The 25,926-nt window shown below is 41.6% G+C and overlaps 2 protein-coding genes across 5 annotated transcripts in view; both read right to left on the bottom strand.

Annotated features, from left to right (window-relative positions):
- kntc1 (kinetochore associated 1) overlaps window positions 1–8,799 on the bottom strand; it is a 42,808-nt gene extending 34,009 nt beyond the window's left edge. The window contains 23 exon segments of the mRNA XM_030794489.1: window positions 244–315; window positions 533–589; window positions 769–912; window positions 2,011–2,122; window positions 2,407–2,573; window positions 2,832–2,957; window positions 3,180–3,255; window positions 3,372–3,414; window positions 3,540–3,554; window positions 3,625–3,632; window positions 3,760–3,803; window positions 3,942–4,046; window positions 5,908–5,962; window positions 6,106–6,218; window positions 6,613–6,665; window positions 6,920–7,013; window positions 7,251–7,361; window positions 7,520–7,554; window positions 7,720–7,797; window positions 8,001–8,079; window positions 8,193–8,308; window positions 8,398–8,518; window positions 8,668–8,799. Coding sequence (XP_030650349.1) covers window positions 244–315; window positions 533–589; window positions 769–912; window positions 2,011–2,122; window positions 2,407–2,573; window positions 2,832–2,957; window positions 3,180–3,255; window positions 3,372–3,414; window positions 3,540–3,554; window positions 3,625–3,632; window positions 3,760–3,803; window positions 3,942–4,046; window positions 5,908–5,962; window positions 6,106–6,218; window positions 6,613–6,665; window positions 6,920–7,013; window positions 7,251–7,361; window positions 7,520–7,554; window positions 7,720–7,797; window positions 8,001–8,079; window positions 8,193–8,308; window positions 8,398–8,518; window positions 8,668–8,799 — 1,956 coding nt within the window.
- Window positions 8,800–11,566: 2,767 nt separating this feature from the next.
- clip1a (CAP-GLY domain containing linker protein 1a) overlaps window positions 11,567–25,926 on the bottom strand; it is a 40,575-nt gene continuing 26,215 nt past the window's right edge. For 3 of the 4 annotated variants that reach the window (XM_030766965.1, XM_030766948.1, XM_030766957.1), the window contains 10 exons: window positions 22,856–25,528; window positions 21,683–21,820; window positions 19,497–19,603; window positions 18,621–18,741; window positions 18,383–18,435; window positions 16,104–16,221; window positions 15,736–15,886; window positions 15,398–15,450; window positions 13,369–13,496; window positions 11,567–12,563 (listed from right to left, as the gene is read on the bottom strand). In XM_030766965.1, coding sequence (XP_030622825.1) covers window positions 12,335–12,563; window positions 13,369–13,496; window positions 15,398–15,450; window positions 15,736–15,886; window positions 16,104–16,221; window positions 18,383–18,435; window positions 18,621–18,741; window positions 19,497–19,603; window positions 21,683–21,820; window positions 22,856–25,528 — 3,771 coding nt within the window. In that variant the 3' untranslated portion in view covers window positions 11,567–12,334. The remainder of the gene's footprint in view (window positions 12,564–13,368; window positions 13,497–15,397; window positions 15,451–15,735; window positions 15,887–16,103; window positions 16,222–18,382; window positions 18,436–18,620; window positions 18,742–19,496; window positions 19,604–21,682; window positions 21,821–22,855; window positions 25,529–25,926) is intronic. The other variant, XM_030766973.1, reaches the window with a different exon arrangement.

Raw genomic sequence — 25,926 nt, forward strand, 5'->3', positions numbered from 1 at the left:
ATATTCAATTTAAGTCAAATATAGTGAAATGGAGCCACTCTGACGCTGTGAAGCTAATGTCTACTGTCTACCCATTTCTATTTTTTTAAAAAGGCACATAAATGTTGTGAAACTCTCCCAGGAGAAAAGTGGCTGTTCTCGGACTGTTAGCACGGTGTGGGAACCACAGTCTAGAGAGCTCTCTTGTTCAACAAATTAGAAATGCAGTAGAATAATTACAGAGTGTTTAGTGTCAGGCCATACCAGAGACATAGACATCCAGAAAGAGGGCAGCCCGAGTTCTGCCAGGTGTAGTCCATTCTGGGGCCAGTCGCTCTGAGGGAACGAGACAAGAACAGGGAGAGAGAAAAAGAGAGACAGAGAGAGAGAGAGAGATAAGGGACCTGAAAATGAGACAAACGTCTTACAGAAAAGGGAAAGTGAATATCGCTGCAAACCTTTGGCTGTAATGTGTGCATGGCTGTCAGAACTCTTATTAAATATAGTCATTTATGCGTGTAAAGACTGTGGGTCATTGGTCATATTGCTTTACCCTCTCTGTCAGCTCCAGGTTCCTGGCTCTCTGTTCCAGCCATTTGGCCAGTGTTTTCTGTCAACACAACACACACAGTTCACTGCACAAACCAAAGACATTACTCTAGCACTATCATTAATAAAATAGTACAGATGAAAGAGCACCTCCTCTAACTTTTTAATCTCTATTTAATCCTACCACTTGTTGTCTCTTGGTAGCGAGAGAGAGAGAGAGAGAGAGCGCAGTTCCATTACCTGTCCTGTAGGGAGCACTCTCCAGACAAAGGGGATGACCATACCCTTAAACCAGAGGCTGAGCTCCCGAGACGGGACGTCAGCGGGGACAGAGTCTAACAGGTCGTTAAGGGATGCTCCGTCAAACTGCCCGGCAAACTCACCCTGCAAACACACACACACACACCCCTCTGTAAGCACACTTTACCACAAATATTCAGTCAAATTATTTTACATTTACCCATTTATTTGGCAGAGGTTTGGATCCACACAGACCAAAACACACACACATTAATACAGGCATGGACATAGAGAATCACACATGTGCAGTGGAAGTGAAAGAAAAGCCTCCTGTGACTGTGGGAAGTGACAGACTGTTTGTCTCTGTACTTTTATACGGACTGCTCAATTTTGCACTGGCGAAACCTCTCAGATTGTTCAGATTACCCCGTTTGTACTGTACATACAACCTACTGTAAATATTTTGTCTACATGTACACACAACCCATTCATATAGACTCCCCTTTCTTACTCTGTCAGCTTCACGTCAATGTATAACATAATTAATATATTATGCATATATATATTAATCTATATATATTGCTCACCACTGTCTATAATACTGTACATATTGTAAGATGACTTATGCTTAGTACTCACTTATACCTGTACTTAACTGTAAATAATACTATGCTTTTGGACTTCTGCATTTCATTGGCTTTGTACCTGTACTCTGCACAATGACAATAAACTTGAATCTAATCTCTCACTCACTCACTCTTTATCTAATCGCAGGGCAGACACACAGACAAACACACATTCATACCTAGGAGCAATTTAGTGTCTCCAATTCACCTAACCTGCATGTCTTTGGACTGTGGGAGGAAAGCAGAGCTCCCGGGGGAAAGCAAACCCACACAGACACGGGGAGAACCTCCACACAGAAAGGATCCCGGCCGCCCGGCCGGGAATCAAACCCAAGACCTTCTTGCTGTGAGGCGACAGCGCTACCCACTGCGCCGAATCTAATCTAATCTAATCTAATCTAATCTAATCTAATGATGAATCACGCCCCCTGCTGTCCAAACCTTAAAATGTCAACATGGCTTTCATGAACTGAGCGATCAACGAGGTCCTGCCACGTCTGTCTGTGCGTGTGTGCAAGTGAATGATGTGAGTATGAGCATGGGAGACAGGGGGAGAGAGAGAGGGAGAGAGGGAGAGAGAGAGAGAGAAAGAGAGAGAATGCAGTCAGAGTTTTACCTCATGTCGAAGCCACAGGTACTGTGCCCCGCCCAGGTTTCCCTCTCTCAGATGTCTTAGAATTTCTCTAAAGATATCTGTACTGTTCAGGAACTCCGCCCACAACACGCCGCTTGACATAACACAGACCACACAACAAACCTCAAACACTGTAAGCACACACACTGCTTTATAACACGTCAGACACACAGTTCCCTAAAAACACAAACACAGTCAAATAACACAATATGAGACACATGATGTCTGTCAAAGACACAACAGCTCTTTAGATTGGCTGATATGATAAAACTGAAACTCAAACATCAAGAGGAAACTGGACAGTATGGCAAACAGCGGCGCTGCCATCTGAAGAGAGGACGGCGGCTGTTGCGATGACACTTTAGCTCAGACACGTACTCGAAGCTGTCAGGCCCGTGCAGGCCGCAGAAACTGGCGAGTTTGGAGAGAGCGATTTGGATCTGCGAGGAGGGGAACCGAGAGGCAGCGTAGCTAAGCATCTCCTCAGTCGTGGCCAGAGTCGGCCAAAACGCTGTCAGACAGTACTGCACCACGTACTGTTCATCCTGACAGACAGAGAAAGAGAGCGAGAGAGAGAGAGAGAGAGAGAGACAGACAGACAAACAGAGAAAAAGAGAGACAGAGAGAGAGATGTGTTTATATCACTCAGCCCTTTGACAAAAGGACTGCCAAATTTTTTGTCTTTGTGGTTTAACCATGGTTTTGATTTTTTAAAATCTGTCAACATTTGACAAAAAACGCAACAAAATCAAACAGGTATTTACGAGTAAATAACAATGACATGACATGACAATGTGTCTTACCATAATTTTCTTCAAGTTTGTCTTTGCCTCTTCCACAAGCTCTGCCCACATGGCACTGTCACACTCACCCACTGACACAGAGGCCATTTTCTCCAGCACAAAATCCAGCTTGACTTTATACACCAACTTACACACACACATATAAGCACACAAACACACACAGGGGGAGAGAATGAGAGAGAGAGAGAGAGAGAATATCACTTGGAGAAAAGCATGAAGTTGACCGCAGAACCACTGGATGTTGTGAAACATATTTGCATTTCCAAACAAATTCACATTCCCAAAAAACTTACTCTGCCAAACAAATTTACTCTCCTAAAAAACCCTCTCTCTCCCAAACAAGCTTACCTCAATATCAAGGTCAAATGCTATTGCAAACTTTTCTGCCTCTTCAAACTTTTGTTTATAGAGCAGTCGGTTAAGCCTAGAGAAAATAAGTGAAAGAACAAGATTTCGTCCTGTGATTTTACTGCAGTCTGGCCATTCTAAGGAGTAATCTGGATGTAATCTAGGATAATCTGTGTTCTAATCAGACATTACCTGTTTTCAGGTAGAGCCTCAGTGAAACACCTCATCACTACTTCTGACACTGGTCCCTCAGATCTGCATAACAAACACAGTACATACATTCAGCTGGAGAAGAAACAAAGTAACACACACAAAACACACATTCAGCTGGAGACAGGACAACCAACAAATAACACACACAAAACACAGATTCAGCTGGAGACAAGAGAACCAACAAAGTAACACATTAAGAACACATACAACGTTAAGAAACAAGCTTGTGGACGGGGAGAACTTTAACTATTTTGTGCAGACTAAAACAAACTGGGCAAACTGACGTGTAAATCATTTGAAACATCTTGGTATAAATTGTCCAAACAAATCACCCTCACACAAATCCCTTTTTCCCCAGTCTGCTCACCTCTTAGATTTCTCCCCAATGCCCTCCAGTATGCAAACGGTGTCCTGTCATCCACACAACAGGCATGAGGTTAACACAGTGTCTAAAGGTCATTTCCCAGTAATGAGGGTTCAGTTATAATTTGCTTCCTACAGGGTAAGACCAGAGAAACTTTCTAACATTAATTAAAGGGTTTGTCTTACCATACTGACACCCTTCTGGAAGAAACAGGAGACCACAGAGACCTCCAGAGAATACAGGACCTCCATGGAGGGCAGGGACTGGACCACAAGCTTCCTCCCCTGTGGCTAATGACACCAGGAGGAGAGAACAGCCAAATTAAATTCTCAACTCAACTTCAATACTGCTCAATTATGCACAGAGCCCCAAAACACAATACAAACAAAATGCATGTGCTATATTCAAACATAATGTAAATCCATTGTGATGACCAATAATGATAGAAAACTTGCTGATGTTATGGGAAAGATAACACAGGTTAAATTTGAATGTTTCACAAGTTGTGCCATTAATGGATAATTCCACAGTGTAGACAGGGTTCCTACACAATTTCTTTTTCAAAATTCCATACTTCTCAGTAGATTTTTCAGACCATATCTGGCATCCAAGTACAAATAGCTAAATGTTTATTATGTAAACAAATGGTTTTAAAGTCCAACTGTTAACATGTATGTTACATTCTGACTATGTATGCTATTACTGTATGTTACCAAATAATTGCCATTAGATTGTAGCTCATACAAATCAATTAACACCAAACTCAGACAAGTTCAATGCACAGCATTTTACTCCAGCTGCAATGCTAAACCAGTGCAATGTTATTCAGTTTTCATCCTGTAAATTTAAATAACTGTATACCAGGGGGTATGACACCAATTTACCCCCAAATGTTCGGAGAGAGGACCAGAGAGGTGCCCTGAGCTCCATAGCCTGGTACAGTAAATAAGAGAAAAAGTCATGTTTTAGGTCACCAGGGGACCGGAGGCTGAAATTTAGATTTTTGCATTTACTGCTCCATGGCAGGGGCTATGAGAGACCAATTTACCCCCAAGAGATGAGGGAGAAGCCCAGGGAACTTCCCTGAGCTCCAGAGCCTGAAATGTTGACTTTCAGTAATTTGGATTAACAGGGGGCCAGACAAATTTGTCTAATACCTCTTTTCCACCAGGACAGCGCCTGTGCCAAGCCAGTTCTGTCTTGGTGCCTTTTGAGAACTTGTCTGCATTTTGACAGGTTTGAGAAGTGAATGTTATGTAGCGAAAGTTGGGGTAATTTCCGTCATGGCGGACAGAATGCATCTGCTTTGCTTGCTTTTTGTAAATTTATTTTTACGCTAGCCTTCCACACAGCGAAACACCTCCAGACAGTGAATTTCGCCCCCAGAGTGAAAAGAGGTAGAGCAAATTTTGTGAAAAAAGCAAGCCTGTCACCTAGCTCGAAAGTTCGAGTCCTTGAATGAAGCTACAGTGGTCTATTTGCCCCGACAGGGCCATTGAGAGAGTTTTCTCTACCGCTCTGGCCCCGACTACATTCACGTGACATGTTAACAACAACCCATGCTGATATAGACACAAATGGTTGCCCATTTATCTTTTAACTATACAGATGTTTTCATCATACATGTAGCCTTTATCCTCCGCCATCTTGGTCAGACTTTTTTTCTTACTCCCGCACCTCTAGAGAATGTCATGTACCAAACACATCACATGCTGATTGGTTCTCACACGATTCTCATTTGCATAGCCACTGACACCAGCGGTTCCAGCTTTTGGACAAGCAATTGAGGAGCTGTCTTTTTCCGGTGGAAACGTGTGGAACTGGTTCTAGATTAGGCACCAGAACTGGAACCACGTCGGTGGAAAAGGGCTACAAGTCCCTTTTGCTGGGCTTTTGGCTGTGCTGTCTGCCTGCTCCAAATGCCATGAAAAACACTCTGCTTGTATGATCAGTTTATTTTTAGAAATTCTGAATTTTATATTTTAGAGAACAGAATAGGGGCAACAGTCTGGAAACACAAATATTTTTCCCCATACTCTCTTTTCTTTTTCCCCATACTTAACCAGACCTGGAAATTACTAAAATCAAATTCCATACTGTGTAGGAACCCTGTGTAGAGTCCCTTCAGACTGACAAAGAGTCAGTGCTTACCTGTCTCTCATCCTCCGCTGTCAGTGTCATGATTTTCATACTCGGACCCTCTTGTCTACAGAACATACCATCACTTTTATTCATTTCATCAGCATATACAATACATACAACTAAATGGCAGTTCATAAAAGCACATACTATACCATTCAGAGGTGAAAACAGAGACAGAGTTAGTGGGTGAGAAATAAAGGGACTTGCGTTGCTACGGTAGCGGAGTCTCCCTCAGTGATGAGCAGGAAGTCAGAGATGTAGAGGTCAGGCCAGCAAACCAGCATGACAAACGAGTGAAGATCCCACACGCTCAACATGTCCTTTAGAAACATAGCCACGGGAAACACACAGCGTCACAGCTAAATCAGTTTAAATCTACTATCCATATCACACTACGCCACCGCTACATCAGTTTAAATCTGACATGACCTTGACTGGGAAGAGTCAAGGTCACAAACAATGTCTGATGAAATGCTTAAGCCTTTGTCAAATATAAAAATACACTGCTGTCCTTAGTGGACTGAACATAGGTCAATATTCAGGCTAGGTCCAGCTCAGCACTGCAGTGGACAAGAGGAAAAGAATTAGGGAGCTCAAATCTTAAGGGCAGTAATGTTTTTATAAGTAATCCCTCACACATTTCAACGGTGCTGGGAAAATTCAACTGCATTACACAGCTATTCTCTTCAGCGTAATGAGACTAAAAGTTCTTACCACTTCATCCAAGACATACATCAGATTATCCACCACCTTAATCTTCCTCACACCTGGGGGAGAACAATTTCACTGACATTACAGGGCTGTCCACAAAACCATCATAACTGCGTTCATTTAGCTTAACCCAGCTTACTCATAACTGCTGCAACATGATCAGGGCTACTGAGGTGTAAAAAAGCCAAAGAGTGTAAAATCCTCAATGAAACTGAGTTGGTCAAAACACCATTAAAAAGTGAACAGTCATCTGAATGAATTGGTTACTCCAGCAGTGACTGCAGATACTCCTTACAGTTTCTTCTCTTACCTGGCATTAAAGCAGAGTCTAGGACATTAGTGAGAGACATTGAGGAATCAGCAGGTCCCATCGTCCAATGGGAGAGGACGCTCTCCCCCCTCCCCTACCACAGCAGGACATGAAAAACAGACATTGTCATTAAAGTAACACTCAGATTCTAACAGTGAATAAAATTCTGGTAGGAATAATAAACATCTGCTCAAGTTTTGAAGTCAAAAATGAAAGACTGTCAGAAGGTCTATGGATACTGTGATACATGAAGACCAGTTTAAAAGAGGACCACTCAAAGATCTCCCACTCCTGTCTAAATAAAACACACGTTAGGAAACAATGAGATTACCCCAATGAGCAGTTGCATTTTTCTGCCTGTGCTGGTCAGGACAGCTGACACACAGCCGTTTCCATGGATCTCTTTACTAGAGCAGAAGTCCATCTTAATACAGGACTGCAGCTATGAGAGAACAGGAGAGATTACAAATCCAAATCCAATCAAAAAACAAAACAAAAACAACACAATGCAGCCAACAGATTTTATCATACAAATCTCAACTGACTTTTGGGGAAGTATAGACAAAATAATTATAGAAGGAAAAATAACTCGGTGGATACCTCATTTAAGGTGGGTATGTCCATGCAGCTGATAGCTATAAAAACAGAGGAGTGTGAGTCACCATTGTAATATGGCAAATTAATACTTTTTATTTAAATCTCACATTTCTGCCTCACGGGAGCATGAAATATATTTAGGGTTTTTTTTAAATAGCACCTTGTGTAGCAAACCAGTTCTAGAGTTTGAGTTTGAATCTGACCTTTCTGGATCTTTCCTAAGGCAAGATTTGATATGTGCAAGAATCCATCCTGCACAATGAGAAACAGATGGTACACTCCTGCCGACCAAAACAGAAATCAGAAAAAAATTACTTCACAGTACGTAATACCTTTCCTCTCCTTATTTAGATAAATCACTGGAGCGATACAGATTTATACAAAAAAAAAAGTAATGTAACTTGTTGAAATCCGTCAGAGGATGTCATACAGTGAAACTTTGTGATTTGGCGAAAACGACTACGGTCAATAAAAACGTTCTCACCTGGGGTGACCGGAGACTCATGCAGGATGAGGCTTTTGTAGGTGGTCTTGTCACCGTTGGAGGGGCTTTGCTGCAGAGCCTGACAGAACACGGACGGTGACAGTATATGTGTTATTGAAGAGTGAGTCTTAAACAACGGTATTTACGCTGACTTGTACAGAGGCACGCAAACAAATATTAGCAGCAGCTTACTCTGGTTAGTACTGTTTTTTTCTGAGGCACGTAGATCAGGTGAAGGTTTCCGTTTCTCTCTCCAACCAACAGAAACTGCCCCTCTGGGCATACAGTCACAGCATCCACCAAAGTGTCTGTGTTTCAAACACATTTCAGTTATGGGCGTTATTAGCTGCTGACTTCACGTAAAACAATGACTTTACCGATACTTTGTGATAGTTACCAAAGTACAGATGGACCAGGACTGTTTGAAAGCTGGAATCAAGGACGACGACACTTGTATCGGCCACAACTATATGGCAGTTCGTGTTACTGAAGGCGTAAAGTTTGGGGTTGGACAGCACCTATCAAAACAGAAGGTTTTATTTAACTACTTCTTTTCTTGAACGAAATACAAGTCTATTTTTTCACCACAGACCCTCAGTACCAATACTATATCTAAGCACAGTAATGTATTTTAGGGTGCTTCTTGAAATCATTTAGCGGCCGTTACCTGCTCAGATGAAGACAGTTTAACCAGAGTGTCAACCTGGTACAGGGCGCTTCCAGATTCATGACTCGAATCATTGCAAAGACGGACAGTGTTTGTATCCTCGTTTATCAAAAGTTCAACGTTATTCCACATTTTTCGTGAAAATTATACGGCTAACTAGAATTGCAAACAAATGAAAAACAGTCTCATCTTATTTGCAGTCAGGACAGTGATGGATACCGCATTAGCTGATTTCTGTCAAAACAACATTAAAATTTGGCGCCGTATTTTTTTGTTCTTCTACTCCTCATGGTTTGTCGGCGTTAGCGAGCCAGTTGAAAATGGAATTATTGCCATCTAGAGTCTGGAGTGGAAACGTTGCAAGGTTTAAGGCCGTTCTTTCATCGTTCATTTCAATCGATTTGGCTCGGCAAAAATTTGAGAAAAGCTTGGCTAGTTGGAGAGGAGTTGTGGAACAAATTATTACCCCTACTGATTTTTAGAAAGAGGACAGCGGAAAAGAGACAGCGGTCTTATTTTTCTCTGGAGTTCTCTAATAAAATAAAAGTATTATTTCAGGAGGCAGCAGCCTTGGTGATAACACACATTTCAAATTAGTTTGAGGTCTGAGTTCCAATAGAATGTGAATGGAAAGTGGACTGAAATCCCATAAGTGTGGAAGGGGTACTAGCTTAAGCCTTGTAATTACAAGGGGAGCAAAAATGACCACTACACAAATAGATATACATGCACCCTTCTCACCCTTTCTGTATTTATGTCACAAAGAAAGGCTAGACTCACATATACATATCCTCTCTTCTCCTTAGTTTTGAGGACCTACAGTTTAACATTGAAGATTTCACAATGAATATCTAAGACACTGAATATCAGGACTGCAAGATTTTTTCTTAATAAAGCCATTGTGTATTGTTTAGTGTAGCGATTCTCAACTTTGGTCCTCAGGGCCCACTGTCCTGCACGTCTTTGTTTTAACTCAGGACTGACATACCTGATTCCACTGATCAGTTAATCATCAAGCCCTTGATTAGTTCAATTAGCCATGATAATGACGAGTTAAAACAAAGACATGCAGGAGAGTGGGCCCCAGGACTGGAGTTGAGAATCACTGGTGGGAGGGGTCACTAAAACCTTGTCCAGACCAGGCACAGCCAGCCCCCCGCACCCCACCCCCCCCAAAAAAACCTGGATGACAATCAATCTAAATAGACAATTCATTGGGAAAGGAGAGAGTCCAATAACAAGATTTTCATGATTTGTGCATGTAGTAAATATTTATCACTCTATTGTACACATGGTGGTGACATCATTCAGCTAGTGAAAATGTTTCTGATTGATGGGATATGGGGCACTTCTGAAAATTGGGCAAATTGACAGAATGGATGAAGAACGAATGGGCGATGGAGAGATAAAATTCTTAATGAAAAATGCAGGCCTCTTCAGCAAAGCCGAAACCAGAGGTTCATTTTACATTTCCCCATGAACACCCAGATCACTGTGTAAAAACCCATCCCTCCACACAGTCAGTGTTATGGGCGTTTCTCAATATGGAGTACATCACATACAGACTCCCATTCTTGGGAATTCAGACTTGACAAGTTCAGCTAAGGAGTCCAGACTCCTGCAGAAGGGAGGACGCAGTACATTCAATCTGTATTTGGGACAGCAGCATTCTTGCTAACATCACAGTTCAGCTCAGCTCTAGAGTCTACCTGCATTTTCACTGTAATTGATATTTATAATAATATAACATAATACACCAAATTGCCTGCGTTCATTTCCATTTAAAAAAATATCAATTAAATATTAATAAAAATTATATATTCACATTATTTGCCTATAAAAGGGCCAAAAGTGGGAAATAATTGTGGGAGTTCGTAGTTATGGTAAAATGCATTCTGCGATACTTGACCCAAGTCCACACAAGTCAGCTCCTGATGCATTCTCGATAAAACCCACAGATCAAGAACACTTCTGGGTATTTGATCTGTACTTGGCTAGATGCAAACTTTGAATTGGAACAGAACTTCGGCTGTGATGGATGACATTGCATGGACTTGTACTTGGGAATGTAAGCATAGAGAAGAACGCATATTCACTCAGAGACAGCCCTCTGTTAACAGCTGTTTGACAGGGGTCAGAGTTCAGCACAATTATAATTCAAATATTTTGTGCTCGAAGCTGGGCTCATGTATGTCATTTCTGTCAAAAATTATTGGTGGAATTCGTCCGTTTTTTCTTTCACACAGACAGTTAAAACAAAAATAAGCTCTGGTCGAGGCACTGGTCATCCTTCATTATGGGTGGTGTGATTCAGTGCTGGTTTTCACGGCTATTAACTCTCCTAATCCAGCATGTCAACCACAAGTAAGCATAATGCCAACCGCTCTGTTTAATCATGTGTCAGAGGTCGTCAGAAGGTGAAAATGGTCACTAGCATACTGCCACCACATCTCCCTGGACCACAAGTGTATTTTTAGCGGAGGCTGTAAGTAATAGTTTTGATTAGATTCAAAAGATAATTGTAATACTTTTTATATATATATATTTTTTTAAAAAAGGCATCTTTAACATTTCATCCAGTAATAACAAAGTTTTAAAATATTTATATTACAACTAAATAGGACAGCTGGTGATCTTGATCCCTAGTCTTTACAAAAGACTCTCCAAACAGTGTCCCACACAGGAACACAAAACACAAAAAACAGAAAGGAAAGGGCCACTTCATCATAACCTTTTGATGGTTAAATTGTTTTGTACTCTGTGTGAAGGTGAAATCTTCAGATGCTATGAAAAGAAACATTAGAGTCAAACAGCTAAGGTTTCAAAATCAGTTGTTCAGCAGGAAGATACAACAGGATTGAAACATATTTATTTATTCATTTTTATACAGATATGTAATATTCCAAAGACAAAAAAGGAATAAAACATGACAGTATCCATATATTCTCTTTCAATATCTTATATTCTTCATAATGATCATTTAAACGTCTTTTATTTCATTTTTGTATTTTTTTGGAAAGGCCATTAAAATGGAATTGAGGTTCTAAATCAGGGAAGAGGAGAGAGGAGTAAAGTGCATGAGGAATTTCAGCGGCTTTTTCACCAGGCATCCAGCTGGGGCAACTACAGGTCCTTCCATAGAGGTCAGTATGCCATTCTATCCCCTTCACCTCCAAAAACCCAGAGTTAACACCAAAGTACTACAATAAAATGTATTTTTAATAAAAGAAGCTCCAAAAAAGCATCACTCTGATAGCTCCTTGTGCACAAACTCCATAGATTACTCAAGAACCCAAGATTGTTTTCCTTAGAACCGTAGCCTGAAGCTCAGAATGCCCTGTTCCACTTTAACAGTCGGCCAAACAAGTGTCCAGTAAGTGCAGAGAACAGATTCACCCAATGAAGTCAGAGCTCTTGTGCTCCCGTACACACACTCTGAGTCACTTGCTTAGTACTCAGAGCGACATGGCATGTGCACACACACAAGCAGAACACACATGCTCACACACTCACACACATATACATGTACACACACATACACACATGTACACACACAGAGACATGTCTGTGTGCTGTGTGATTCAAGGCGTGTGCGGTTTTTGCGAGTTTTAAGTTCTCCGGTGGCGGGAAGGTGGGGCAGCAGTAGTAGTAGTAGTGAAGGAGATGTTCAGAAGGTCTGGTCGTCGTTACAGGCCTCTGTCCAGTGGCCAAACATCTCACAGATGTCGCAGTAGGGTCTCTCATCATGGGGGCTGCCGTGGTAGGCGGTGTGGGGCGGGGAGTCTGTCAGCTGGGCCTGGGTGGGACAGTCTTCTGTGTCATGGAGGTCAAAGCAGTCACAGATGTCACAGAAGAGACGGGGCGGAGGTTTCTTCTTTGTCTGGGCCTCGGGTAGACTGCAGGTGTGTGAGGAGAACAAAAGTAGCATGACTGGTTAGTGTATAAGAGAAGCATTTAATTGGAATAACAAGAGGCCAATAAGCTTTTTTTATTAACAGGGGTAAACATAATAAAGCAACAGCGTTTGACTTGTGCTGACAGTCGTTGTGTTGACTACACACAGTGATGAGTGTGCAGATGGCAGAGCCCCATTCATGTCCACATAAACAAACCATGTCCATTAACCATGTCACACGTGTCCACTCTGTCTGCAGCTCTCACTGTGGTAAAACTGGACTGGGTACAAGAGAATGCCAGTTTACCATTTGTGCTTAACTGGTGGTAATGAAATGAAGCAATTTAATCAATGTGGAGGTATAATGAGTGAAGTGCTCATTAATAAGGTTATTAGAGATGCTGTGGTGTATTAGAGACTCTCTCACTGAGTAATCCAAAAGAGACAAAGAATAAAAAAAATGTCCTTTACATATAATGAACCCTACTCAAATACTGGCCTTCATGGCCCCCACAGAGTTCCTCACCTGTTAACTTTTCATCCTACATTGAACCATTTTTCAGAATGCTAGGTCAGAAGTGAACACGGTGAATGGGGTGGCTGTATCAGAATGCTAGGTCAGAAGTGAACACGGTGAATGGGGTGGCTGTTTCAGAATGCTAGGTCAGAAGTGAACACGGTGAATGGGGTGGCTGTTTCAGAATGCTAGGTCAGAAGTGAACACGGCGAATGGGGTGGCTGTCGGAGCAGCGGGAGATGGTGTGGATAAATGTATGACTACACTGTGGAGAGTGGAGGAGTCTGACCTTTCGTGGTTGTCCATTTCACTGGCGTTGTTTCCGTTGAGAGCAGCTTCTGCCATCTTCTCCAGTTTGGCTTTTAGCTCCTCATTCTTTCTCTGCAGGTCCACGATGACTGAGTTCAGGAACTCAATCTGTTCCAGACACAAAAAAAAGTTAAAAACAAAAACAAAAACAAACAAAAAAAAAAAAACACTGCATGAGGTACCAAACAATAAAATAAACCCCAAAAAACAAACAAACCAGCCATGTTTCCTTTTTTTAAAACATATTCAATGTGAAAATGGTTCCCCTTATATACCTGTTTATCTAACAGTTCCCAGTTGTCATTGTGAGACAGTGTTAGTGATGAGGAACATTCAGTGGTTACCAATGTATGCCCAACCTCACCCAAACCAGTCCCTCTGACAGGGGTGTAGAAGAGCACCCGCCCCACCCATGTGCTGGGCATAGTAATACTGGACCCCCTCAATACCGGGCAAAACAAGAGCTCTAGACAAAGACATCCAACATGTACATCTGGATCTTCACCCAAGGAACAATGTCAGATCCCAAAATGCCATGAGAATTTTGGCACCATGTATCCAGTGAGTTTCTACTGATTTCTGAATCAAAATGACCACAGATATGTTGTTTCCTAAAATAGCCTTGATGTATTTACCGTAGACAGTTTGTTTTAAAATATGTTAATAAATCAAATGACAGGCATCCAATTTGACTGGGACTTTTTTTGTTCTTTGGTTTTTCACTGCTGGTTCTCCACTGTCACTGACTCAGACAGATAAAACAGCAGTTTGCCGACTATATTAAATAATTAACATTTGATGGACTCCACAGCTAATGTTTGTGCTTTATTACTGGCAATGTTATTTCCATGAATTTGCAAGAAATCTAAAACAACTCCTGACTTAATCATGTTTAACAGACCATTCGTGCTTCAGCTAGCACATATTTAATTAAAAAAATAAATGAACACATAAAGTATACATAGTCATTCTTCATTAGGAGATGACCCATTTGTTCACTACTGAGCTGACAGATGCTGATGTGTGTTTGAAGCAAGCACATATAAGAGAGCAGATCTATGAGGGCCACAGGGAGAAAACTACATGCACAAACACAGCAGATGGAAAAACCGTCACAAACCGCTGCCTGATTGCACGGTACAGCATTGCCCACATCAACGAAGAGAGAGAACAGTAGAGGAGGAAAAGAAAGAAAAAAGAGAGGGTTAAGAAAAAAAGACAGAAGAAAAAAAACTGAATTGGCAGACAGATTTGTCATTGGACACACAGAAACAGAAGCAGTCCATGTAAATCATAGACATCTCTATGTTACAAAGATCCTTTAGAGATTCCAGTCAATCAGAGAACCATTTGAATCAAGCTGATCATTTGGTTATGTTACACTGTGTTCACATTCATGTACTGACAGACACACACGGCCAAATCATGGTGTGAAACTTGACCAAAATTTAAAATAAACACACAAACAAACAAATAAATAAAGAATCATCACGAACATATTTCCACTGTGGAAAGGATTACTGGATTACGTCATTATGACTGATGAGACTACAGTCCTCTAACTGAAACAGGGGTGGGTTAAAAAAGCAAGACAGAGGGCTCCTTTACAAAAAAAAGAGGAATATCATTTTACATCACTGAGCCTTCTCCTTTCAAAGTATCTTTAGAAGGAACTTCAAATCAGTCTAAGCTGTCAGGATGTATTTTTGGTCAGTTTTTACACAGAATGGCTCTTATAAATTATACCATACCCAGGATAAACAGTCCTCTAAAATGCCTCTAAATGCTTAAACAGTCATGTATAACAGCTTTTAATGTAGTTTCAGTGAAATAAAAACAATCTTGCAATCACATATCAAAGGACTGTTCACCAGTCTGTACAATCTCAATACCAGTCATTTCTCAGGGCATCACCATTCTCAGGTAAGACGTAAGCTTTAACATACAGGCCTAAATATGTTAATTGGATTGTGAATCATGCTGGTTAGTACTGTAAGTATTCCTCATACCTGACTCTCAGCTGTCTGTTTCTCCTCTCTCAACTGATCCACAGTTGGATTGCCTGAGAGAGAGAAGTGCGTGCAGACACACAAACACAAATACACACAAAGAAGATTAACATTTGGGGAAATTACTGCCTAAAATTCTCAGAAATCTTAATCTCCATATAAGGCTCACAGAAACCAAACCGAAAAAGAAAAGTATGTATTGGCTAAGAAATAATACATTACACTGTTCAAACCAGTGACACTGGCAAAATATCTCACTAAATGACAGTAGTGTGAGACTGCTGGATAGAGTCTGTTAGAGATGCATCTGTGGTGTGTCTGTGTGCTGAGGGAGGTACCTGTGGAGCTGTCGCCCGCGGCCGGTGGCTGGGTCTGGGTCTTCTCCAGGCTGTGGACTCTGTCCTGTAGCCGGGTCTTCTCACTCTCCAGAGCCTGCACTGCCGACTGCAGCCTCTTCACCTCTGAGCTCTCTCCACGTAACGCAGTAATCTGCATGCCAGGACAACACACACACACACACACACACACAAAGTTTAGAATAGAGCAACAGGGATGACATATGAGACCAGGTCAAAATGAGTAACAGTTCACCCCAAAAATGTAATTAAGCACTCTATTGTACTGGTCCAAATTAGAGATTATTGGTCATCCTAAAAGGCCAGTTAAGTCTAGTGTGTACAGAAGGCAGCTCCCAGAGTACCTGTACCTCATTTCTGAGAGATTCCAGCTGTTTGTCCTTCTCTGATATCAAGGCACTGTTCTCCTGGACAGACTGTTGGAGGGAAGCCTTCTCCTTGTCAAATTCACTCTTCAATTTACCCTCCCTGTCCACACAAGAAAGACAAAGTAAAGAGAGGCTGTCAGTGCACAGTGGGGCTGGCAGCAGTAGCACACATCTGAATTGAAACTAAAACCTACCAATGCCACTTATCAGTAAATCTTGTCACACACACGTGTACTGATGCAGAAAAGACGTGTCAGTGTGAGCAGTGGACAGAGTGATAGGGACATTTAATGGGGATATGGAGGGTATCATGTCCTCTGCTCAGTGGTCCAGGTGTTATTTATGGGGTTTATTTTATTTTGCCCAAGGTTCTATATAGGACAAAATCCATTTGTAGGTTCTGTAACACAACAGATGGGTAAAGTGGCTCTGATTGAACAGCAAGTTAGATCACTAGGCAGGATGTCACTGAGACGTTTCGATGTTCAGATGATTTAGACGGTGTTTTTGGAAATGGAATACCACATGATTTAGACTGTGTTTTTGGAAATGGAATACCACATGATTTAGACTGTGTTTTCGGAAATGGAATACCACATGATTTAGACCGTGTTTTCGGAAATGGAGTCCCATTTGATTTAGACTGTGTTCTTGAAAATGGAATTGAATATAATTTAGACTGTGTTCTTGAAAATGGAATACCATATTTTCACACTGTGGTCTATAATCTTGTGTCCACTATGATAATATGACCTCTGAGCACTGTGAGCTTAACTATGGTGTTCCCCAGGGGTCAGTCCTTGGCCCTCTCCAGTTCTCGATTTACATGCTCCCTTTGGATGACATTATTCATAGTTACAGCATAAATTTCCACTGTTATTCAGATTTTCCTACCAATCAAGCACAATGACCTCTCTGAATTGGCTAACCTTGAGGCATGTCTTTGCGCTATTAAGGGTTGATGTCTTCATATGTCCTGATGCTTAACCCAGGCAGGACTGAAATGCTGGTTACTGAACCCCCTACACATAAGCATCTTTTTAGTGATCTTACCCTAAATTTTGATAACTGCATCATCTCTCAAACCTCTACAGCTAAAAACCTTGGTGTGATTTGACTCTAGTCTCCTGCTAGACACTCATATCTAAAACACAACTGAAATTGCCTTTTATCACCTCCGTAATATCGCTAAAATTAGGCCCTTTCTAATTATAGCTGATGCAGAAACCACTGTTCACACATGTGTCACGTCTCCCCTTCATTACTGCAATGTTCTGTACTCTGGTCTGCCTGGCTCTATTACCTAAAGTCTTCAGCTGGTCCAGAACACTGCTGCCAGAATCCTGACCAGAACAAGTAAGTTTGACCACATAACACTTGTCCTGGCTTCCCTTCATTCGCCCCCAATTCATGCAAGGGCAGATTTTAAGGTCCTCTTATTGAGATATAAAATTTACACAGGCTTGCGCTGGCCTACCTATCTGACTTAATTACACCCTATAACCCACCTCACACCCTGCGCTCTCAAGATTCTGGGTTATTAGTCGTTCCAAGAGTTAAAAAGAAGTCTGCTAGCTACCAAACCTTTTCCTACCGCTCTCCCTTCTTCTGGAATAGTCTACCTACTGAAATTAGGGTGGCAAACCTTCTTCATAACTTTAAAATCAAACTAAAAACTTAATTTCTCTAACTTATGGATAATATGATTTTGATTTGACTTTATTATGGACATGTAAAGCCCTTTGAGACTATAAATAGTGATACTGGGCTCTAAAAAAACTTGTATAATTATTATTATTACTATTATTATTATTATGTCCAAAAACACCACATTGGAACATCTCACTAATGTCCTGAGTGTGTGCTCACTCCTATGTGCGTAAGATATAGTAGCAATGATGTGGGTCCCTGTGCATCGGTGCTGACAGGGAGGCTGTAGTACGTGGTTTTATGTAGGTTCTGGTGTGTACATGTGTGTGTGTGTATAAGAGAGAGTGTGAGTGTGTTAGTGCTTTACTATTCTTTATTCTAACAGCTAAGATGATCACATCTTGGGGGGGGGGGTATCACGCATTCAAATGTCTGATAAACATTCCATGCTCACAGAAAACGTTTCAATCTACATAAGTTTTCAAACTTCATATTTAAACTGACAGCCCTTGTAAGTAAATTGTATATTTTAAAATAACTTGAGCAATGAGCTTTAAAACTGCTGTGTCAAAAAGTGTGGTAACACAGAAAACATGGTCAAACGTGGATACCTCTTCTTCATCTCCTTCAGCTGTTTGTTGAGTTTGGCACACTCTTCTTCAATCTACATAAAACAGACAATAATTTAAAAAAAGAATCTCTTTCTAATTTATCAAAGACAAGTCAACAATGACTTCAAGTTGCCTCCTGAGAACATGGATAAGTTTGACTTATGAATCAGTCATAAGAGCATAAATAAAAAAGAGAGTGAGAATAACAGAGGCCATGGGGTGTTCTCTGCTCTCGTACTTTCTGCTGGTTACTGCCCTCCTGTCGGCTGCTGGCCAACTCCTCTGTCAATCTCTCACTCTCCTTCTTCACTGCTTCCATGGACTCAGTCTTCTCACAGACTGACTGCTTCAGCTCCTCACTGAGAGAGAGAGAGAGAGAGAGAGAGAGAGAGAGAGAGAGAGACAGAAACAGAGATAGACATAGACATAGAGACAGAGATAGAGATAGAGATAGAGATAGAGAGAGACAAATCAACATAATGCTGAGTTTAAAAGATGCTACTGTGAAAGCTCCATTCGCTGATCTTCCTGCAGGTGTGTTTCTGTAGATTCCATTGGGAATTAAATATATGACGGTAAGTAAATACAAATTATCCAATTAGTACCGTTTATGATATGATACAGTCACTTATGGAATGATAGTCATTTACGGTATGATACAGTCTTTCATGATATGATACAGTCATGTTTCCGTCCCTGAGTGAAATTTAACTCATCAAATGCAGGCATTGCCTCGTTAGCAGAAACACCACAGACATAATCATTTTAATCATTCATGAAGAATATCAGAACAGGTAGGACACTTGTCCATTCTCTTATTACATATAAAATATGACAAATATGTTTCATTTTACATCTGCTTTAAAAACTTGAGATATAAAACAGAGTAAGATGATTGGACAAAAACAGAAAAACAGACTGATGACGGATTCCTTATAGAGGGTTACATACAACCACATGACAGCAATAATCAATCACTGTTAGGACTGCTGGTCAATACCAGTGATCAGACGCCGGACAGAAAAAGGGCCTGCGGTCCGTAGTGATACGAAGAGACAGCTCTGGTTTTAAAAATGCCACGTGGTAGGAAAGGAGAGCTGGAGTCAATACTCACATCTCTTTACAGAGACTGGTGATCTTCTGATTGTCAGAGTTGAGCTGCTCCTTTGATTTGGTCAGCTCTGCCTTACATTCAGCGTTGTGTTTCGTCAGATCGTTCAGCTGTGAACACGTGACACGGACAGAACAAACCACACATCCATTCAGATACAACCCAGCACATGTCTGATACAAAACTGACAAGATTCTTCATACAGCTTCTTACAGACCAAACCGCTGGGATAACATACACAAACACCAACTCACTAAATCCCCAAGGGTTACTTTTTCATTAGGGCTGAGTTTTTGAGTCTTACTTCAATCTAATCTTCAATTCAATCTAAGATTCAGTCTAATTCTGTTCAGTTACAACTACTCTACACGCTGAACTTCATAAAAAACAAACACTGCCACAGTCCTCCACTCTGAGTTCAGAATGAGAGACAGAGAGGGAGAGACGAAGAGGGAGAGAGGAAGAGGGAGAGAGAGAGAGAGGGTGAGAGAGAGAGAAAGGATACAGCAGGGAGCATGAGAAACAAAAAGCCATGTACTGCAGTAACATCTATACTGACCAAAACCAGAGATCATAGATCATCAGTATGGGGAACTGAGTTCATTTTCTGTGGCTTTTTTACAACAACAGACTTTCATTAAGCTGGTCAACAAGAAAGTAAAGTACCACACCATTTTTCATAAGAAAAAAAAAAAATTTACACACACACACACACACACTCTTGTGAGTGCTTGGTCTAATCAAGATTTGACTGAGCAATTGTGCTTAACCAAGCAATTGGATTCTTTCACTGGAAAGCAACAAGACCTTTTTCGAAGTAAACAGTTAAGTCAATTTTTTAAATAAGCAACTGAATTAAGAACTGTAATTTGTGATTAAGTGAACTGAATTAAACACAGGGCAGCCTAAAAAATCACTCATCACTCAACCCTGTTATTTATGAACACACTGCAGAAGCCAGTCAGACAAGTTCACTGACACCATTAATGGAGAAAAGGCACGGTTTTCCTCCCATTGCTCATCTCATTCATGCATAGAGTCTGCTAAAGGAAGCAGGTGCATCCTGACACACTACACCAGGCTGACTGAATACCTGGAACCCGAGAGAGCAGCTGGAATCAGACTGTGAGGCACTCTACAGCAGAGTCTGACAGACACGCAGATACGGCTTCAGGGCAGAGGTGTCGTCTCTGACTGTTCCTTTTTATGGCAGGTGTTGAGTTATAGTTTCTGACTGTTCCTTTTTATGGAAAGTGTTGAGTTATAGTTTCTGACTGTCCCTTTTTATGGAAAGTGTTGAGTTATAGTTTCTGACTGTCCCATTTTATGGCAGTTGTTGAGTTATTGTTTCTGACTGTTCCTTTTTATGGAAAGTGTTGAGTTATAGTTTCTGACTGTCCCATTTTATGGCAGGTGTTGAGTTATTGTTTCTGACTGTTCCTTTTTATGGCAGGTGTTGAGTCTTCAGCGGCTTGGGCTTTGCTTTGTCCTTGTCTCTACGGGACTACCACCAGTGTTCTCAAACTGACAGGAATACACACAGGGCACGTGACTAGATCACTTAAGACTGCACCAACTCCACCTCTACAGTAGTCCTACACTATACACCAACCACACACTACAATCCAACCCAATCTCTATTCCAGCCCTATACTATACATCAACTCCACCTCTACTCCACTGTTACACTGTACACCAACCCAATCTCTATTCCAGTCCTATACTATACATCAACTCCACCTCTACTCCACTGTTACACTGTACACCAACCCAATCTCTATTCCAGCCCTATACTATACATCAACTCCACCTCTACTCCACTGTTACACTGTACACCAACTCCATTTCTATTCCAGTCCCACACTACACGCTAACACTCGTGCTATACTCTAACCTCACACTGTGTGACTGGATTATGCTCTAATCTCGCAATATAACCCTGAGCAGCCTGAGAGGAGCAGAGACAGTCAACTGTCTACAGTGATACAGATGACTGTTTAATAATTAGTTAATGTTTTAATGTGTCGACTTCAGTATTGTAATATAATATTTTAATTGTCTGCGTGTGGATCATCTGAATGCCAAACTGTGAAAATCTTTTCTCAAGAGTAGACCCATCGATCCTTTCAAGTGCCTAAACACCTAAGGTCCTCAAACTCCCATATCCTAGTCCTCTGTTCTCCACTCACCTGTGCCTGCATCTCTTGTTTGGCACTCTTTAACTCCTCCACCAAGGTCTGGGCTTCAGACACTTGCTTCTGCAGATCAATCTTCTCCTGGGTTAACCTCTCCAAAGCCTGTGCCATCTGCCCAGTGCTCTCTGCAGCCTGGGCCAAGGGAGATAAAGCATATGTTAGCAGAGACCTGGGCACAGGTTTCTGGACAAGGGCTTGATAAGAACATGGACTTGGATATTAGGACCCTCTCTCTCAAGACCTTATTCTGACTGTAGATACCCATGCTTGTATCTGCAGCTGGACTGAGCCCATACATGACTTGCTGTTAGGGTTCTGTCCACATTTTCGTTACCATTCAGAACCTTTAGCGTGCATAGACATTACCTTGTGGTAGGATTAGAAAAATGATTGAAGTTGGTCTGTTAATGTTACACTCCCATTACGGAGGAGTCTTTAATATTAAATTACCCTGAGAAAATCTGTTGTGTTTAAATGGAACTTTCATGGCTTCCCTGCGCACATGAGGTGACAATAGGACTAATCATTATTTTTGTACAGTTACACAGATTAATTAACATGCTTTGATCGAATTAAAGTTACAATTTTCTTTTTTGCATGGAAGTGACACAGATATTGCATTTCAAATATTTCTACACAACTGTTATATCTACACAACAATTACATCTACATTCTCTGAAGCAACTACGTAATTAAGGGAAGATTGACACTACAGCTCTAAGAACTAAGAAAAATCAAACTAAACTAGCCTAGTGTGAGTGTGCTCTAATCGAATGCACTCCTGTGGCCTGAGAACAAAGCACATTGGCTTTTCATTTTCATTCTTTCCATTAGCTTTTCTCTAAACACACGCCAATCTGCCGCTGCTTCCTCACCAAGCTCTTCTGAAACCACTAAGTACAAACCAGAGTGCAAGCTGCCTTTCACTTATCAAACTAATGCAACGTTCAAAGGCCACAGGAATCCACATACAGTGTTGATGAATTAAAAGGAAAATTAGTGCTGATGGTAAAACCAAAATGAACAAATTAAAAGGAAGAATTAGAGATTAGAATTAAAATGACGAGTGAAGAGGCAAAAGCAGGTGTTTAGCATGCAGAGGGGAATGCAGCCATGACAGCAGCATGTGACCATGTTGTTAGGAATAGCTGTTAGATGTGGAAATACCTCAAGCTGTTCGGACAGAGTGCTTTTTTGCTGTGCCTCAAGCTGTACGACTTTGCGTTCAGTTTCTGCTTTTTCCCTAAGCAGAGCGTCCCTCTCAGCTTGAACCGAAGCCAGGACAGAGGAGATCTCCGCCTTCGCTTTTGAGTAGGAGGTCACCTCCTCTTCAGCAGACTTCAGTTTCTCCTCCACCCTATCCTTTTCTGTCCGGAGCACGTGTCCCTCTGCCTCTAGCCGAGACCGAATCTCATTCAGCTCCTCGAATTTAGCCACAAGATCTGCATGTTCCAAGTTATCGTTTTCCTGTCTCCGACGGAGGGACAAGACCTCTTGCTCGAGTTTGCACCTTGAGTCCAAGAGATCAGCCTTTTCTTTGGTGAGAGAGACGGTCTGCTTTTCTAGATCTTCCACTCTGGCGCTGAGGAGCTCTTTAGCAACGGCCATGTCTGATCGAACTTCATCGCTCTTTTTCTGCTGAGCCCTCAGACCCTTGATCTCCTGAGACAAGGCAGCGTTTTCCTCATCGGCTTTCTTCAGCCTTTCACACATTTCATCTGCTGTTTGGACACCTGAATCAAATTTCTGGCTAAGACTCTGAACTTGAGCCTGCAACTCCGTCTTCTCCTCCAAGAGACCACTTCTCTCAGCATGCAACTGGTCCAGGGACTTCTTCAGCTCCTCCATTTTGCTACGTAGATCTTTCTGCTCCACCTCTGCTGTGTCTTTTTTAGCCCGAATGGAGGCTATTTCAGCATTAAGTGTGGATTCTGATTCCAGAAGGCGGCCTTTTTCATGGTCCAAAATGGCCAGATTTTTCTCCAGCTCCACAACCTTTTGGGACAATGTGTCCTTCATGGCACAGACACTAGTCTTGTCTTTCTCCAAAGCTTGCTGTTGAAGTTCTAAACACTTCTTCTCTTCTGAAAGAGAATTACATTGAGAGGAAAGCTCTTGAATTTGCTGGAGAAGTTGGTCATTGCTCTTCTTGACCTCTTCGATGACTCTGTTCATCTCTGTCTGCTGGGAAACAAGACTTTCCTTCTCTTTGGTTAGCGCATCTCTCTGGTGTCCTTGTTCCTTCCGGATGTTATCTATCTCAGCTTTTAGCTTTTGATGCTGCTTTACCAAATCATCTTTGGCCTTCTTCAGATCCTCAGCCTCAGCACTTGTCTTCTGCAGCTGATTCTGAAGATTGGCTTTGTCTTTCAGCAAGTCAGCTTTCTCAGCATCACCTTTCTCCTTCATCTGTTTCATTTTGTCCAGCTCTGATTCCAGAGTGACCTTCTCTTGTAGTAGGTCGGCATTTGTCTTGCTATAGTTGTTCAGTTGGTCCTTGGCACTGTCCAGGTCTTCTGCCAGCTGTTTTTTCTCCGCCAAAAGAGATTCCTTCTCAGAGACTTCCCTTTCGTGTTTTTCGATTAACTCGCCCCTCTTCCGTCCTAAATTCTCGCACTCCTTTTTCCGTTCTTCCAAGGCAGATCTGAGGTCTGTTTTTTCCTCCTGTAGAGACTTGAGGGCTTTCTCAGTCTCTGAAACCTTCTGGCAAAGAACTTTATTCTTTTCATTAATGGCATTCACTTCTTCTGCAGAGAAAGAAAGTTTTTCAAGGAGCTCATCTCTCTCTTTTATGAGTTCCTGCTTCTCGGACATGACCCTCCTCTGTGTTGTCAGTAATTCTTCCTTTTCTTGCATCAGCTGAAGTCTCTCTGAGTCTGTGACTTCCCTGCTGGTTTTGATCTCCTCCAACATTTGAACAAGGCTGTTTTTAGAGGCTTGTAGCTCACCATTCTCCTGAATGGACTTATCTAAACGCTTACTTGTTTCTTGCAGCTTATTCTGCAACTCTGCCTTATCAACAACAAGAGACTGTTTATCTGAAATAGTGGAACTGAGCTGAGCAGATAATTCAGCTTTCTCTTTGCTTAGTGCATCACCCTCTCTCTGCAAAGTGGCATTTTTAACACAAAGATTCTCCTTCTCTGACTTGAGGGACTCTACCATGGACTGCAGGTTTGTAATCTTTTCATCAAGCAATTTCTTTTCTTTACAGGCCGCATCTTTCTCAGTCTCAAAGTTCTTCTTTGCAGACTGCAGCTCACCCTGGAGTTTGGTAAGCTCCTCCTGAAACCTGTTCCTATCCTCACAGGTCTTCGCATGCTCCTGGACTAACTGTTTCCTGGTGCTCTCTTGCTGCTCAATCTCTTTCTGGTATTTCAGGATAACCTCCTGCTTTTCTGTGTTCACCTTTTGGATCTCTTCAATTAGTTTTAAGTGCTTAGCCTCGCTGTCTTTAAGTACACTGTTGTCAGTTTTTATTTCGTTTAAGCTTTTCGTGAGCTCTTGCACTTGCTTGGAAAGCTGCTCTCTCTCAGAGGTAAGCACAGCCTTCTCCTCCTCTAATCGCTTGTTAGCAAGGGTTAGGTCCTTGACTTCAATACTGATTTTTTCATTCAGTGCTTTTGCTTCTTCACCCTTTGAGGAGAGCTCTCTCTGAGAAAGCTCCAGGCTGGATATTTTCCCCTGGGACTCTGAGAGCTGCTTTACTAGAGTCTCTTTCTCAGTGAGGAGTGCCTGTCTTTCCTCAGACTGTTGCCTACTCACGGATCTCTGTCCTTCAAGCTCTTTAGAAAGCCTGTTGGTCTCCTGTCTGGAGGAGGCTAACTCAGCAGTGAGTGACTGGGGGAATGAAGTGAAAGGGGGAGAAGGGAGGGAGCAAAGTTAAACAAATGAAAATGAAGTCAAGCAAAAAAAAAGGACAAAAATAAACACCATGTTCAGATAAGTGAACGCAAGCATAAAAATACAGCAAACAGAGGACTAAACAAAAAATAAAAAAAAGAGGAGCAAAAACCATTCAGCCTTAAAATCCCCAAAGGAAAGGAAAAACAACCTACACCATTAAAACATCTGGAACATCAGTAACACACACAAAACTGATCATGTCGACTGAAAAATGTTTCCACTTTTCCCACAGTTAGTCCATGTGAAATTTAAACTGGGAGTACATGTAAAAAGTCCCTATGTTCCTTGGTAGGGCTGCACGAAAAATCATATCGCGAAAACATTTTGCGATT

This window comes from Chanos chanos, chromosome 1 (assembly GCF_902362185.1).
Source record: "Chanos chanos chromosome 1, fChaCha1.1, whole genome shotgun sequence".
Taxonomy (NCBI): Eukaryota; Metazoa; Chordata; class Actinopteri; order Gonorynchiformes; family Chanidae; genus Chanos; species Chanos chanos.